Source organism: Salmo salar, chromosome 01 (genome assembly GCF_965601325.2).
Source record: "Salmo salar chromosome 01, fSalSal1, whole genome shotgun sequence".
In the NCBI taxonomy this organism is placed as follows: Eukaryota; Metazoa; Chordata; class Actinopteri; order Salmoniformes; family Salmonidae; genus Salmo; species Salmo salar.
Genome location: NC_138291.1, coordinates 151,675,542 through 151,690,658, shown reverse-complemented (window position 1 = coordinate 151,690,658; position 15,117 = coordinate 151,675,542). Strand labels below are relative to the sequence as shown.

General features: G+C 46.8%; 1 protein-coding gene across 2 annotated transcripts in view; it reads left to right on the top strand.

The window, feature by feature from the left end:
- Window positions 1–15,117, top strand: part of LOC106565903 (pappalysin-1) — a 126,289-nt gene that overhangs the window by 55,620 nt on the left and 55,552 nt on the right. For both annotated transcript variants that reach the window (XM_045691089.2, XM_045691078.2), the window contains exons 11-13: window positions 10,744–10,851; window positions 11,058–11,193; window positions 11,348–11,561. In XM_045691089.2, the coding sequence (XP_045547045.1) occupies window positions 10,744–10,851; window positions 11,058–11,193; window positions 11,348–11,561 (458 nt within the window). The remainder of the gene's footprint in view (window positions 1–10,743; window positions 10,852–11,057; window positions 11,194–11,347; window positions 11,562–15,117) is intronic.

Below are 15,117 nucleotides of genomic sequence, written 5' to 3'. Positions count from 1 at the left end.
GTACCGAACCAATGTTGTTCATATAGGTGTTTTTGGCAATGTTATGTGCTGTAACTAGATAGTTACACACAGGTGTAACAGCTACTTTTCCAGCGATGTTGCTGATACATAGACTTTATTGTTTTCTTTCATGACTTTTCAATGTTTACTGTTTAGTGCAGATTTCACTTGGACATAACAGGTTTACCAGAAACCTACAGTTTCCCACTGTACCGTATACATTGTATGTACTATCTACGCTTTGAGGCTGAATTTCACATGTCATGGCTCAGAGCTGTGAGGTCATGGAAACGAGTTTGGAGCATGGAACCATGGGCGCTTCTGATCTGGATCTTCAGTGGTAAACAAGGGCAAGGGCCGCCCACCAGCCAGCAGCCCCAGTGGATCGTGGGTAACTATGTTTGATGTCAGGTAGTGTGGGTGATGGTGGAAGGCTCCTGGCTCCAAACCCTCTTGTTGATTTCTACCACGCTTGTTGTGTCCCTCACCGTGGTCGGGGCGGTGTCGGGCCAGGTGGGGTTTCAACATTTCAAAGCACGGGGAGGCAGGGTGTGCGGGGACCAGAGGGAGAGAGCTAGTGATAGGAATCAGTCAGGATGCATGAAAGGAACAACAGACGTATGGAGGACGAAGGCACTTGGGATGAGTTGGACCTGGTTATTCACGGAATCTGATGTGGACTGGGGTTACGGAGGGTCTATCTACAGGCAGGCCAGACGCACACAGGCAAGCATATGTCTGCACCTGGTTAGATACAGTAAATTAACTTCTTATAGGAAGTTCAGGGCAAACTTTTGCCAAGCAAGTCGTTGGTGGATCATTCTCATCCACACATCTGCACCACTGAGCTAAACTCTGCCAGCTTCCTCCTTCCCTCCGTTTGGGTGAGCAACAACCTTCCAGCACCAGGCCATACATAAGTACATAAGAAACACATCATTTCCCCTGTCAGTCTGGCCTGTCAGTCTGGCCGTCAGGGCCAAAACCGGGCTGAGAAATGATATAACGCAGCTTGCAAAGCCTTGTACTTAGGAAACAATATATACACACTGCCACTGTGTGTAACAGCAGAGAGCTGAGTAGCCTGCAGTCTTTCTTCTTTCAAGAAGAAATCAGCGATTAAGAGAGACACGCATCTATCAGCGGCTACCGGGTCTGCCTGTTGACTTTTATAGCCCAGCGCACTGTCGGAGGGCAGGGCCCGCGCGCTGTCGGAGGGCAGGGCCCGCGCGCTGTTGGAGGGCAGGGCCCGCGCTCCGTTTGATTTTCTTTCCTAGTTTTTTTCTTCTCGCCGTCAGTTTTATCATGTCGGTTGCACAGTGTGCCGGTTGTGCAGGAGGGTAACTTACTCCATCCAGAATGAATGTGGAGGTGGCGCTCCATTGAGATGTCTTGCACTCTGAGAATGTGCAAACGGGATGGAGGGACAGACAGAAGAAGACAGAAGGAAATAGAGAGAGTGTGAGAGAGAACAGGAAAAAAATAAGGCACAGAAATAGGATGTGAGACAGAGACAGATAGAGAGAAATAGAGTAGGAAAGAGAGGGAGAGAGACAGACATAGAGAAAGAGAGAGTAGGAAAGAGAGAGACGGACAGAGAGAAATAGAGAGTAGGAAAGAGAGAGAGAGAGCGAGACGGACAGAGAGAAAGAGAGAGTAGGAAAGAGAGAGAGAGAGCGAGACGGACAGAGAGAAAGAGAGAGTAGGAAAGATACAGAGAGAGAGAGAGTAGGAAAGGGAGAGAGAGAGACAGACAGAGAGAGAGAGATGGACAGAGCAAAAGAGAGAGTAGGAAAGGGAGAGAGACGGACAGACAGAGAGAAAGAGAGAGTAGGAAAGGGAGAGAGAGATGGACAGAGAGAAAAAGAGTAGGAAAGAGAGAGAGAGATGGACAGAGCGAAAGACAGAGTAGGAAAGGGAGAGAGAGATGGACAGAGAAAAAGAGAGAGTAGGAAATAGAGAGAGAGACAGACAGACAGAGATATAGAGAGTAGGAAAGTGAGAGAGAGAGACAGACAGACAGAAAGAGATAGTAGGAAAGAGAGAGACGGACAGAGAGAAAGAAAGAGTAGGAAAGGGGGAGAGAGACGGACAGAGAGAAAGAAAGAGTAGGAAAGGGACAGACAGACAGACAGACAGACAGACAGACAGACAGACAGACAGACAGACAGACAGACAGACAGACAGACAGACAGACAGACAGACAGACAGACAGACAGACAGACAGACAGACAGACAGACAGACAGACAGACAGACAGACAGACAGACAGACAGACAGACAGACAGACAGACAGGAAAGAGAGAGTTGGAAAGGGAGAGAGAGACGGACAGACAGAGAAAAAGAGAGTAGGAAAGAGAGAGAGAGACGGACAGAGAAAAAGAGAGAGTAGGAAAGGGAGAGAGAGAGACAGACAGAGCGAAAGAGAGAGTAGGAGAGAGAGAGAGAGAGACAGACAGAGAGAAACAGAGAGTAGGAAAGGGAGAGAGCGAGGCGGACAGAGAGGAGAGGAAGAAGGCAGACAGTGTTTCTTTGTACTGTGTGCTTTGCTTTCGTCACCAGCTCTATTCCCTTCACTAAAGACCTCAGACAGTTTGTTAATGGATTATGTCTGCTGTCAATTTGATCCTAGCGAATAATGTCTACACCCAGTAACACAGGGAGGAGCAACGCTTCAGATGTGCATTTTATGGAAAATGCCATGGCTTAGAATTAACATTTCAGAACAAATAATGGACACTAATGCATAAATTGGCCAAACCCCAGTTTCACACCCCAAGGACAGCCCTTATTTAATTATTTTAAACAGATTCAAAGTCATCACAACTCTGCTTTTTTATTTAATTAAAATACAATACAGACACAAGAGATATAATTAACTTAAGCATTAAGACAATTTGAGGGTTGATAAGTGTTAATGATGATACAAATCTGCCTCCTTGAACATTTGAAATGTGTTTCTTGGCCAATTCATCTGTAGTGCTAGCTTCATCTTTCCATTGAGGAAGTGGTACGACGTTAGGGTTAGCCATGTATAGATGCATATAGAAGACCAGTGTTTGAGGGTCTGCTTTGGGAAGTTTACGTACATGAACATGTGTTTTTGCTTTCCCATGGAACACATGCACGCACGCACGTTCACACACACACCACACACGTCACATACCGTCCGCACTGTCTGTCCAGCAGCAGCTACAGTAAGTCGGCCATGCTTCATGTAGGATTATAGTCGTGGTCCCCAGAGGATTCATTGTACCACTCCTGTCTTTGTGCAGCACTACATAATGTTCACACAGTAACACCATGGGATATTTATTTTAGCTGGGTTAATTGGTGAATTGGGCTTAGCACTAGCAACCAGCAACGCATATTACAGTAAACCATTTAATGGTGAGCCAGGTGATTTCTCAGGGGATGGATGCTGCCCAGCAATCTCTGACGCAACCCTGGTCCAGAGCCCTAGAGAACCCCAGTGTTTTATCATGGATCCCAGGCAGACTACAGGATAACATTAGTAGCAGTCCACCCACGCCACAAATAATCACCAGCATATGATTCTGAGCCCAGGCATTTAGCATGTTAGAGCCATGTATGTGCACGGAGCTATGGATAGAGATTCCTTCTCGCAGGCAACTAAGACAGTGTGGTCCCTCAGGTAACTCACCGTTTACTAGAAGAGGAAGAGAGAAGAACATGAGAGAAGAGGAGGAGGAGGATGGGCAAAAAGTGTCTGGCTAGTAAAAACAAGGAAACAATCACCGTGGTTTTGTGCCGAGTCCCAGAAGTGCAGTGTGCGCAGGCAGCAACACACACACCAAAGCCCATCCAGTAGCTAACAGCTCTGTGCTCTCGGTGAGGAACTACAAGGAAGGGCATGTTTCCCTCACACTATAAACCCACTCCAAACCACACTCCTCGTCAGGCTTGCGGCCAGTGACATAAGCATGTGGTAACATTAAAAAAGCCCCGAATGGCGTTCCGACGTTCTCCTGTTTCAATTATCATTAAGGGGACCATCTGGAATCCCCATCAGGTCGGGTTCTGGAGGTATCAGCAGCCCTCATTTACATTTCGAGCTGTTAACACGTAGGTTTTGGCCGCAGGGCCGAGTGTTGGACGTGTTGAGTGAGGGACATTTATGTGCCAATGGCAGCCTGACAGAGAAGGCCATGCCCAAGGAATCCATCGCCATTCTGAATCCATCTGCGATCGGCTGGTTGGCCTGGCACTGGTGCACCCACCCACCCTGGTCCTGTGGTCGTAGCACCAGCCACTGCTTAGGTCTTGACAGATGAGATCAGGGGAGTAGGTAGACCACACTATTACTTTGCCCTCAGCTCACTCGCTGGGCTGCGGCTAGAGCACGGCCTCCTCTCAGTAGGCCGTATAAGACCCGTTATTAGCTCAGTAGCCAATGGGACGGTGTGCCTGGCGGTAAGGGTGGGGCCGGGGAGCCGTTTCTCCTCGGTGACAGGACATTACCTCACACGTCAGGCGCTTACCAGCATTCCGCTAAATAATGGCGGTTTGAACCTCGCACAGGACTCGACCCGCAAATGTCTCACAGATGCTCGCTTCTTCCACCCTGATGGAGCTCTTATTTATGCTAACTTTCACAAAACAAAGCGGGGATGAAGAAAAAAGAAAAGAAAAAGAGGCCAAGCAGCTGTTTACTGGATGTGTTTCGATGAAATAAATAAACACATTTGGGAGCAGTGGCCAAATAAGAAACATCCGCTCCCCAAATGTGCCGTAATGTGTGTTGAATCCAGTGTACTTAGGGAGGGGCAGCCGGACGTAGAGGAAACCAGCGGTAGTCAGCTAGGGCGGACAAGCTCCAACAAACGCCGTGTTCCAAAGCTGCACTTTTCATGACCAATCCTGAGAGGCCAAACAGGGTCACCCCTCGCACTGAATAGGCCTTTCATAAGCTACGCAGTACACAGGAGCAGAATATGGACCCTTCTGTTGAGAAGCAACATAGATGTTTATGGCTTGATTAGATGTCATTCATACTTATGAATGAAAATATTTGCAGAGAAGTGTATACAAGCATGGGCTATTTTCAACTCATAAACTGAGTCCCAGAGATGCTGCATGTACTCTCCTCTGCAGGATGGCCATGAGGTTAGAGAGAGAGGAACTGTGAGATCATCCTGCAGCCAGTTAACATGTTGTGAGTGGGCTGCTCTTGGGTGGCTGAGGTTACTGTTGGGTTTGGGGTTACGCTTGGGGCCTCTCCCTCTTTCTCTCTTCCAGCTAGCCTGACTGTGTGTTTATAGCTAAAGACCTGGGGTTGGGGTTAGGGCCCTCTCTCTTCCATCTTGACTGTGTGTGTCTCCGTCTAAGGCTGAGGTTGGCTTGGGTTTGGTGTTACGGTCTGGGGCCTTTCTCTTCTCCCAGCCTGGCTGTGTGTGTCTGGTTGTAGAGGTTGGGTGTTATGGTCTGGGGCCTCTCTCTTCTCCCAGCCTGGCTGTGTGTGTCTGGTTGTAGAGGTTGGGTGTTATGGTCTGGGGCCTCTCTCTTCTCCCAGCCTGGCTGTGTGTGTCTGGTTGTAGAGGTTGGGTGTTATGGTCTGGGGCCTCTCTCTTCTCCCAGCCTGGCTGTGTGTGTCTGGTTGTAGAGGTTGGGTGTTATGGTCTGGGGCCTCTCTCTTCTCCCAGCCTGGCTGTGTGTGTCTGGTTGTAGAGGTTGGGTGTTATGGTCTGGGGCCTCTCTCTTCTCCCAGCCTGGCTGTGTGTGTCTGGTTGTAGAGGTTGGTGGTATGGTCTGGGCCTCTCTCTTCTCACAGCCTGGCTGTGTGTGTCTGGTTGTAGAGCTTGGGTGTTATGGTCTGGGCCTCTCTCTTCTCCCAGCCTGGCTGTGTGTGTCTGGTTGTAGAGGTTGGTGGTATGGTCTGGGCCTCTCTCTTCTCACAGCCTGGCTGTGTGTGTCTGGTTGTAGAGGTTGGGTGTTATGGTCTGGGCCTCTCTCTTCTCCCAGCCTGGCTGTGTGTGTCTGGTTGTAGAGGTTGGGTGTTATGGTCTGGGCCTCTCTCTTCTCCCAGCCTGGCTGTGGCTAAGGCTTCCCTCTGCAGAGGTGATCTAACTTCTACCACTGGCATCCGATCTGAACCGCAGCGGGAAACGCCATGGTAGAGGCAAATTAAGCAATTAAGACCATCATTATGTCTCTGGCTCTGTGGTTTTTTACCCTCTCCCTCCTCCTTCTCTCTACGTCTTCCATTTGGTGGGGGGGATCATTGTGAGAAACGGTGCTAATAGGCAGTCTGTTCTATTTGCTGCATTTGAGCGGAACCCTGCTCCATGCTCTCTGTCTCTCTGTCTCTGTTTCTCTATCTCTGTCTCTCTCTCGTCCCCGTCTCTCTCTGGCTCCCCGTGTCTCTCCCATCTCTGTCTCTCTCTCTTTCTTTCTCTCTCACTTTCCCTCTCTCTACCACCCTGAATGATTGCCCTGGCTGCAAGAGTCTTCAAATGGAGCCTTCTCACGTAGCTTGCTAAAGCGTGTGGGTTAGGGCAGCCAACATGTGTCTTGGGATCTGACTGGTCTAGGCTGATATGAGCTATAGGGCCAAAGGGGAAGTAGGGCTCTCTGCTTCAGCCAGACTGGGTGAACCCCTCCATGGAGGAGACACACAGGAGAATGGCCTCAATGGCCCTATCCCCCCTCCCCCACCCTGTCTCTCTCGCTCGCTCGCTCTCTCAATTCAATTCAATTCAAGGGCTTTATTGGCATGGGAAACATATGTTAACATTGCCAAAGCAAGGGAAGTAGATAATAAACAAAAGTGAAATAAACAATAAAAATGAACAGTAAACATTACACTCACAGAAGTTCCAAAAGAATAAAGACATTTCAAATGTCATATTATGTATATATACAGTGTTGTAACAATGAGCAAATAGTGAAAGTACAAAAGGGAATATAAATAAACATAAATATGGATTGTATATACAATGGTGTTTGCTCTTCACCTTTTTCTTGTGGCAACAGGTCACACATCTTGCTGTTGTGATGGCACACTGTAGTATTTCACCCAGTAGATATGGGAGTTGATCAAAATTGGGTTTGTTTTCAAATTCTTTGTGGATCTGTGTAATCTGAGGGAAATATGTGTTTCTAATATTGTCATACATTAGAGGTTAGGAAGTGCAGCTCAGTTTCCACCTCATTTTGTGGGCAGTGTGCACATAGCCTGTCTTCTCTTGAGAGCCAGGTCTGCCTACGGCGGCCTTTCTCAATAGCAAGGCTATGAGCACTGAGTCTGTACGTAGTCAAAGCCTTCCTTAAGTTTAGGTCAGTCACAGTGGTCAGGTATTCTGCCGCTGTGTACTCTCTGTTTAGGGCCAAATAGCATTCTAGTTTGCTCGTTTTTTTGTTAATTCTTTCCAATGTGTCAAGTAATTATCTTTTTGTTTTCTCATGATTGATTCGGGTGGGTCTAATTGTGTCTCTCTCTCTCACACACCCACAATGAGATTGCTCTTCTGGCTGCCTGTCTGCTCTCGGCCCTCCTTCCCTCCTTTTACCTTAAGTGGTGATTTAAAAACAACAGCGTGTATCTGCAGACCGGGTGCTCAATGTTGTCTGCTCGTAAGCAGACAGCTGGTCTGAATTAAGGACCGATGGAGGGGTAGAGGGGGGGAAACACAACAGTACAGATCTTAGAGCTCCTTCCCTGCTGTTGCTGCTGTGTTGTTCAGGGAACCATAGGCTTTAGGTGTTTTGCTTCTAACTTCCAAACACCCAGTTCGAGCTGCGCAGAGGCTGAAGGGACGCAGGGGGTGGAATGGAGGGGATGAGAGGGGGGTGCACTTTTGGTGTTTGAGGATGAGAAACGGGTGCCCTCCCTCCCTCCCTCCCTCCCTCCCTCCCTCCCTCCCTCCCTCCCTCCCTCCCTCCCTCCCTCCCTCCCTCCCTCCCTCCCCCTCCCTCCGTTTACTTGTCTAGCAAGCCCCCCTTGATGTGACAGTAGAAGGGGTCTGCGGCCACATGGCCTTGTCTTTAGGCTGCTACAAGGGTGAGGAAACCGCAGAGGGCTGACAACACTACTCTCACCTCTTTTATAGGGTTATTTTTCTTTTCTTTCTTTCTCTCGTCCTCTCTCTCTCCTCTCTCTCTCTTTCTCTCTCTTTCTCTTGTCCTCTCTCTTGCAACACAGAGACCTAAAATAGTCTCTGGGACTGTCTTTTGTCAACATCTCGTGCGATAATGTTGTAGCAATCCAGTTGACCGGCGCGGCAGAGGACTTTTTTACTGCCATAACAAAGTGAACAAAAAAGGCTCTAAGTTTAGACTCAAGTGTTGTTTCTTCTTTCTCCTTTCTCCTTTCCCTTTTCCGACGTACTCTCTCAAGCTGCGGTCTCCGGCGATTTATTGTCCGGCATTTGTTTTATTTGTTTATTTTTCCCTGTGTGTTGCTTATGTTAGAGACCTTGCTTGGCTGCTCTGTTGTGGTTCGCTCCGTGATGCAAGGCCCCTGCTATGTGGTCCTCTGTGGGCTCCTGCTTTACACACAAACACACAAACACACAGGGTCAGTCCTTGGGGGAGGTTGGGGGTTGTATTTACAACCTCCTAATGACCAAATCAAATGAATGACCAATCTTACTTGGACTAGTCTGACTCTTGCCATTGTACAGGAGGAGGCTGGGGAGTAACAGAACTTTGGAGGCTGATGAACCCTCCTACCGGCATTGCTTTTTATAGGTGTTTGCTAGAGGGCAAGCTTGACGTGCAATTACAGTGTGCTAGCTCTGTCTGTCGAAAACTGTGGGGTGTTATAAAAACACCCGAGGGGGGTGGGGGACGACGACTCAGTGCTACCTGTGTTTACATAAATAAGTCATTGGTTGGCTGTCACCTGTGCAATACTCACTCACCGCTTCAGTCTGCAGCAGGGTGAGGAGCCATAGCAACTCTCAACACAAGACTGATGTACCCCAGTGCATTGAGAGGGAAGCACCATGAAGAATATCACCAAACAACAACAGATACGCACAGGTAGCTGGGTCTTCGTCACCTCAGCTCCCTCCTCTGCCTATCCATAACTGTCACCTTGGCAGATCCAGGGGACAGATAGATTTCTCCAAGAGCTTCTGGGTAGTTTCCACCACTGCGTCTGGTTCGTCTAGCTCTGGGTGGACGTCTCTGGTTACAGGTGTCTGATTTCACTGGCATCAGGCTCCGGGCGAAACTGTCTGTCCTTGTGCCTGTGTCTGTACACTCTCCCCCCAGGTAGGCAGGTAGCCTGGCGGGTAGGAGTGTTGGGCCAGTAACCAAAAGGTTTCTGGATCGAATCCCGAGATGACAAAGTAAAAATCTGTCATTCTGCCCCAGTAAACCCACTGTTCCCTGGGTGCCCGAAGACGTGGATGTCGATTAAGGCAGCCCCCCGCACCTCTTTGATTCAGAGGGGTTGGGTTAAATGCGGAAGACACATTTCAGTGGAATGCATTCAGTTGTACAACTAACTGATGTAGGTATGCCTACCTTGGCTCCTGAGTGGCACAGTGGTCTAAGGCACTGCATCTCAGTGCAAGAGGTTGCCACTACAGTCCCTGGTTCAATTCCAGGCTGTATCACATCCAGATGTGACTTGGAGTCCCGTAGGGCGGTGCACAATTGGCCCAGCGTCGTCCAGGTTTGGCTGGGGTAGGTGTCATTTTAAATAAGAATTAGTTCTTAACTGACTTGCCTAGTTAAATAAAGGTTAAAAATAATTATAATTAAATACCCCTTTCCCATTGCTATCTCTAACATGGTTCACCAGCTTCTACTGGTCACAGATAACCTCTCTCCTGTGAAGAGAGACAGCAAACAACACAAACAGCCTTCCATCTATGCCTGTCCTTAACTAAGCAGCCCTCATACAGAGGATGAAGTAGAGCTGTCAGGTAGAGGCATGGAAGTATATAGGCCTTATGAGTTGGCATCTGGCTCTCTGGTTCTGAGAAAAACATTAAAGATAGAAGAGGGGTGAGATAGAGAGAGAAAGAGAGTGGAGAGATGGAGGGATGGAAAGAGGGAACAAACGAGTGGTGGAGTGAAAGATGAAAAGGAGTAATGGAGAGTGAGATATTTAGAGAGAAAGAAAGAGAGGGGAACTGAAGCTCCCCTTTCCCCAGACTGCCTGTTTTTTCACGGCGTAAACTTGCTTAGCGCGTTACACTGGCCCTCCATGTGTGCCGTGTCACCTCAGCCTTGTTTTCCCCAGCAACTTCCTCACACCATTAATTAAGTCCAGGAATTACCCTGTTGGCAGGGCTTTGAACACATCTCAACCTTCAAGGCAACAAAATATCAAAATAATCAGAAAAATACACTTTCTAATGATGCCAATACACATTGATTTGGTTCATAATCTGAAAATGAACTATCTTGTTTCAGAAAAAGAAGCAAAGATTATCTGACATTTTAAGAAACATTTTGTTTCCACGAAATGTGTGCGAATTCTATGTACAAATGTTGCAAACATATTTGGTGTCACTACGAATCTTAATTTCTCTCTCTGTCTCTCTGTCTCTCTGTGTCTCTCTGTGTCTGTCTCTCTGTGTCTCTGTCTCTCTGTGTCTCTCTGTCTCTCTGTCTCTCTGTGTCTCTCTGTCTCTGTCTCTCTGTGTCTCTCTGTCTCTGTCTCTCTGTCTCTGTCTCTCTGTCTCTCTGTCTCTCTGTCTCTCTGTGTGTCTCTGTCTCTCTGTCTCTCTGTGTCTCTCTGTCTCTGTCTCTCTGTGTGTGTTATCAGACATGCCAGTCCAAGGTGTTTGACCTGTCTGACGGGGTTTCCCAGTACGCCTGGTTTCCCTGCAGAGAGGCCCAGCAGTCCTCCTGGTACCCCCAGTACTGGCTCAAGGTAGGTCACAGGCCATAGGTTAGAGGTCAGGAGTCATGGGATATGGGTGGGCAAAGGCTGAGACTGACCCCTGTGACTCAAATATTTCTTTTGAAGATTTACGCAAAAGCTGAAGTTACATAAACATATCTCCAGTTAGTAATATGCCCTATATGAATGTGTTGATAGTTTAGGGCACTAAATGTGAGTATTCCCTTCTCACCCAGGCCAACTTTTCCCACCCCATGGTGGCTGCTGCTGTGATAATCCACCTAGCTGCAGACGGGACAGGCTACATCGACCAGACACAGTGCAACATCACCGTTCAACTGGTGGACACCAAGGAGGTCATCCACAGCTTAGGTCTGTAAATACAACCTATGGAACTGTGGAAGCGTGGAAAGATCTCTTATGAATCCCATATGAGCTATTTCTCTAACTTTCCACATCCCTCTTTGTCCCTCCTTTCCCTGTCTCTCTCCTTCCCCCCATCCCTCTCCCTGTTCCCTCCTTCTAGGTGATTGGCGTCTGACCTGCAGGACCAACCCCCTGGTAATCCCAGTGAGCCATGACCTGAGCGTGGCCTTCTACCGCACCAAGGCCATCCTGGTCCAGTTCCGCTCCCACCTGGTGGCCATCTCTGGCGTGGGCCTGCGCTCCTTCCAGTTCTTTGACCCAATCACCATTAGCGGGTGCCAGAGCAACGAGATCTACAACCCCATGGGTCAAAGGTGAGGAGGGAGCTGGGGGGCGCAAGGGGAGACACACAAAAGGTCACTGTTATGCATGTAGAAGTAAACGTGTAGAGAAATGTTAAAAATGAGCATGTGTATAACTGTGCATACGCACGCTTGCATGCACGAACACACACACACACATGGGTGCGCACACACACAGGCCTCAGAATTTGTCAGGGGGCTGTCATGACAAATAGGGCCATTTTGGCTTTTGTTGTTTGCCAGTGAAGCAAACAAGAAAAGCTAATTGGATGAGGAGGATTTAAGTATCTGCTCTTGATAGGAAGTTGTTTGATGCCACAAACAAAGACAAGTTGCCCTCCTCAGAGTTGTCTTTGGCTCTGTGACCCATACCACTGAGCTGTCAAACTCAACAACTCACTTAGCGTTATTCAGCTGATATGTGTGGTGGCAATTCTTCAGTTTCCTATAGAGCAGAGATGGGAAGCTGGCAGCCCCCTTTTGTAGGCCTGTGGATCAATTCACAAGGTGCAAACACAAGGTGCAATCTTAAAAATGTGGTTGTGCATTAGCAGTTTTACTCTTATGTTATCATTGTTAAATCTAGAATTGGCTTCCTATTTCGCAACAAAGCATCTTTCACTCATGCTGCAAAACATACCCTCGTAAAACTGACCATCCTACCGATCCTCGACTTCGGCGATGCCATTTACAAAATAGCCTCCAATACCCTACTCAATAAACTGGAAGCAGTCTTTCACAGTGCCATCTGTTTTGTCACCAAAGCCCCATATACTACCCACCACTGCGACCTGTACGCTCTCGTTGGATGGCCCTCGCTTCATACTCGTCGCCAAACCCACTGGCTCCAAGTCATCTACAAGACCCTGTTAGGTAAAGTTCCCCCTTATCTCATCTCACTGGTCACCATAGCAGCACCCACATGTAGCACGCGCTCCAGCAGGTATATCTCTCTGGCGACCCCCAAAGTCAATTCCTCCTTTCGGCCGCCTCTCCTTTCAGTTCTCTGCTGCCAATGACTGGAACGAACTACAAAAATCTCAAAAACTGGAAACATTTATCTCCCTCACTAGCTTTAAGCACCAGGTGGCAGAGCAGCTCACAGATTACTGCACCTGTACATAGCCCATCTATAATTTAGCCCAAACAACTACCTCTTCCCTACTGTATTTATTTATTTATGTATTTTGCTCCTTTGCACCCCATTATTTCTATTTCTACTTTGCACTTTCTTCCATTGCAAATCTACCATTCCAGTGTTTTACTTGCTATACACTGCGTGCACAATTATTAGGCAAATTGTATTCCTCCGGATTAATTTTATTGTTGAACAAACACAATGCTCTCAGTCAATCCAAAATGTTATTGAACCTCAAACCTAAATGTTTAACAAAGGAAAAGTGAGTTTTGTCTTTCTCAGGGAAATATGTAAGTGTGCACAATTATTAGGCAACTATTAGTGTGCAGAATAATTAGGCAACTAAATTACAAAAATTATTTCTCTCAACTCACTTGTTTATTCTCAATTTTTGGAGTAAGTGTAACAGATAAGTAACACAAAATGACAATGATATAACATTTTTGGCCTTTCAAAAATATTCAGTGACCAATATAGCCACCCTTATTTTCAATAACTGCCATGAGCCTTCCATCCATGGAGTCTGTCAGTTTCTTGATCTGTTCACGATAAATTTTCGCTGAAGCAGCAACCACAGCCTCCCAAATGCTGTTCAAAAAGGTGTATTGTCTTCCATCACTGTAAATCTCACATTTGAGAAGGGCCCACAAGTTCTCAATAGGATTTAAGTCAGGTGAGGAAGGGGGCCAGGTCATTATTCAGGCATGTTTGAGACCCTTGCTGGCTAGCCAAGCAGTGGAGTACTTGGATGCATGTGATGGAGCATTATCCTGGATAAAGATCATGGCCTTCTAGAATGCTGAGGACTTCTTCCTGTACCACTGTTTAACAAAAGAATCTTCCAGAAACTGGCAGTAGGTTTGGGAGTTGAGTTTCAGTCCATCTTCAACCCGAAAAGGTCCAACTACCTCATCCTCAATGATAGCAGCCCATACTAGTACCCCTTCTTCACCTTGCTGGCACCTGACTCAAAGTGGTTCCCTGTGTCCATTACTGATCCAGCCACGGGCCCATCCATTTGGTCCATCAAGAGTCACTTTCATTTCATCTGTCCATAAAACCTTTGAAAAATCTGTCTTCAGGTATTTCTTTGCCCAATCTTGACGCTTCAACTTGTGAATCTTATTCAGTGGTGGTCTTGTTTCAGTCTTCTTGACCTTGGCCATGTCTTGGAGCACTTGACACCTTGGACTTCTGAACACTCCATGTAGGTTGCAGTTCTGGAATAGGGTGGCACTGGAGGATAATGGGTTCCTGGTAGTTTGACGTTTAATTCTTCTCAAGTCTTTCGCAGTTAATTTTCTTCCCCATGCGTTTTTTGCGCCCCAGTTGACTATTCGCAACAAAACGTTTGAATGTCCGGTGGTCACACCTCAATAGTTTAGCTATTTAAAGAGTGTCGCATCCGTCTGAAAGGCATTTTACATTTTTGGTTTTTGTCAGTTAAATACATTTTTTGGCCCATTTTACCTGAGGTAATGAGGCTGCCTAATAATTATGCACACCTTGATATAAGGTGTTATTCCCTTTCGCCACACCCTCCCTCATTACACAAATACATATCACCTGAAAATGATTAAATCCAATAAGCATTCAAGTTTACCGTAATTTCCGGACTATAAGCCGCAACTTTTTTCCCATGCTTTGAACCTCGCGGCTTAAACAATGACGCGGCTAATATATGGATTTTTCCCGCTTTCCAAAATAACACATTCTGTGACGTGCTCAGTTTTTTGGCGGCATGAAGCTTTCATTAGACCAATGAAATTGCCGAACGGATTAAGGTCAAACAACTTTTTTATTTACTGTTTAGATTAAATCGAGCGCTCTCAAACTTCCCATCCTGATTACGGTAGTCATTTTGTCACCCTCATCATGGCAAAGACACAGAGAAATGCATATGATGCAGCTTTCAAGTTGAAGGCGATTGATCTGGCTGTTGGAAAAGGAAATAGAGCTGCTGCATGGGAGCTTGGTCTTAATGAGTCGATGATAAGACGTTGAAAACAGCAGCGTGAGGAATTGACAGTGCAAAAAGACAACTAAAGCTTACTGCTAATGTTTTATTTTTTATTACAAGCCGTGTTTCGTTAAAGCCTATTTATTTTTGTTACAAGCCGTGTTTCGTTAAAGCCTGTGTAAAGTGCGGCTTATATTCAGGTGCGCTCAATAGTCCGGAAATTACGGTATATGGTTTGGAGTTCGAAAATGTGAATAGAAACAATGATAAGAATACTCAGAATACTCACTTGCCTAATAATTGTGCACGCAGTGTATTGTATTTACTTTGCCACCATGGCCTTTTTTACCTTTACCTCACTTATCTCACCTCATTTGCTCACTTTATATATAGACTTATTTTTCTACTATATTATTGACTGTATGTTTGTTTTACTCCATGTGTAACTCTGTTGTTGTATGTGTCGAACT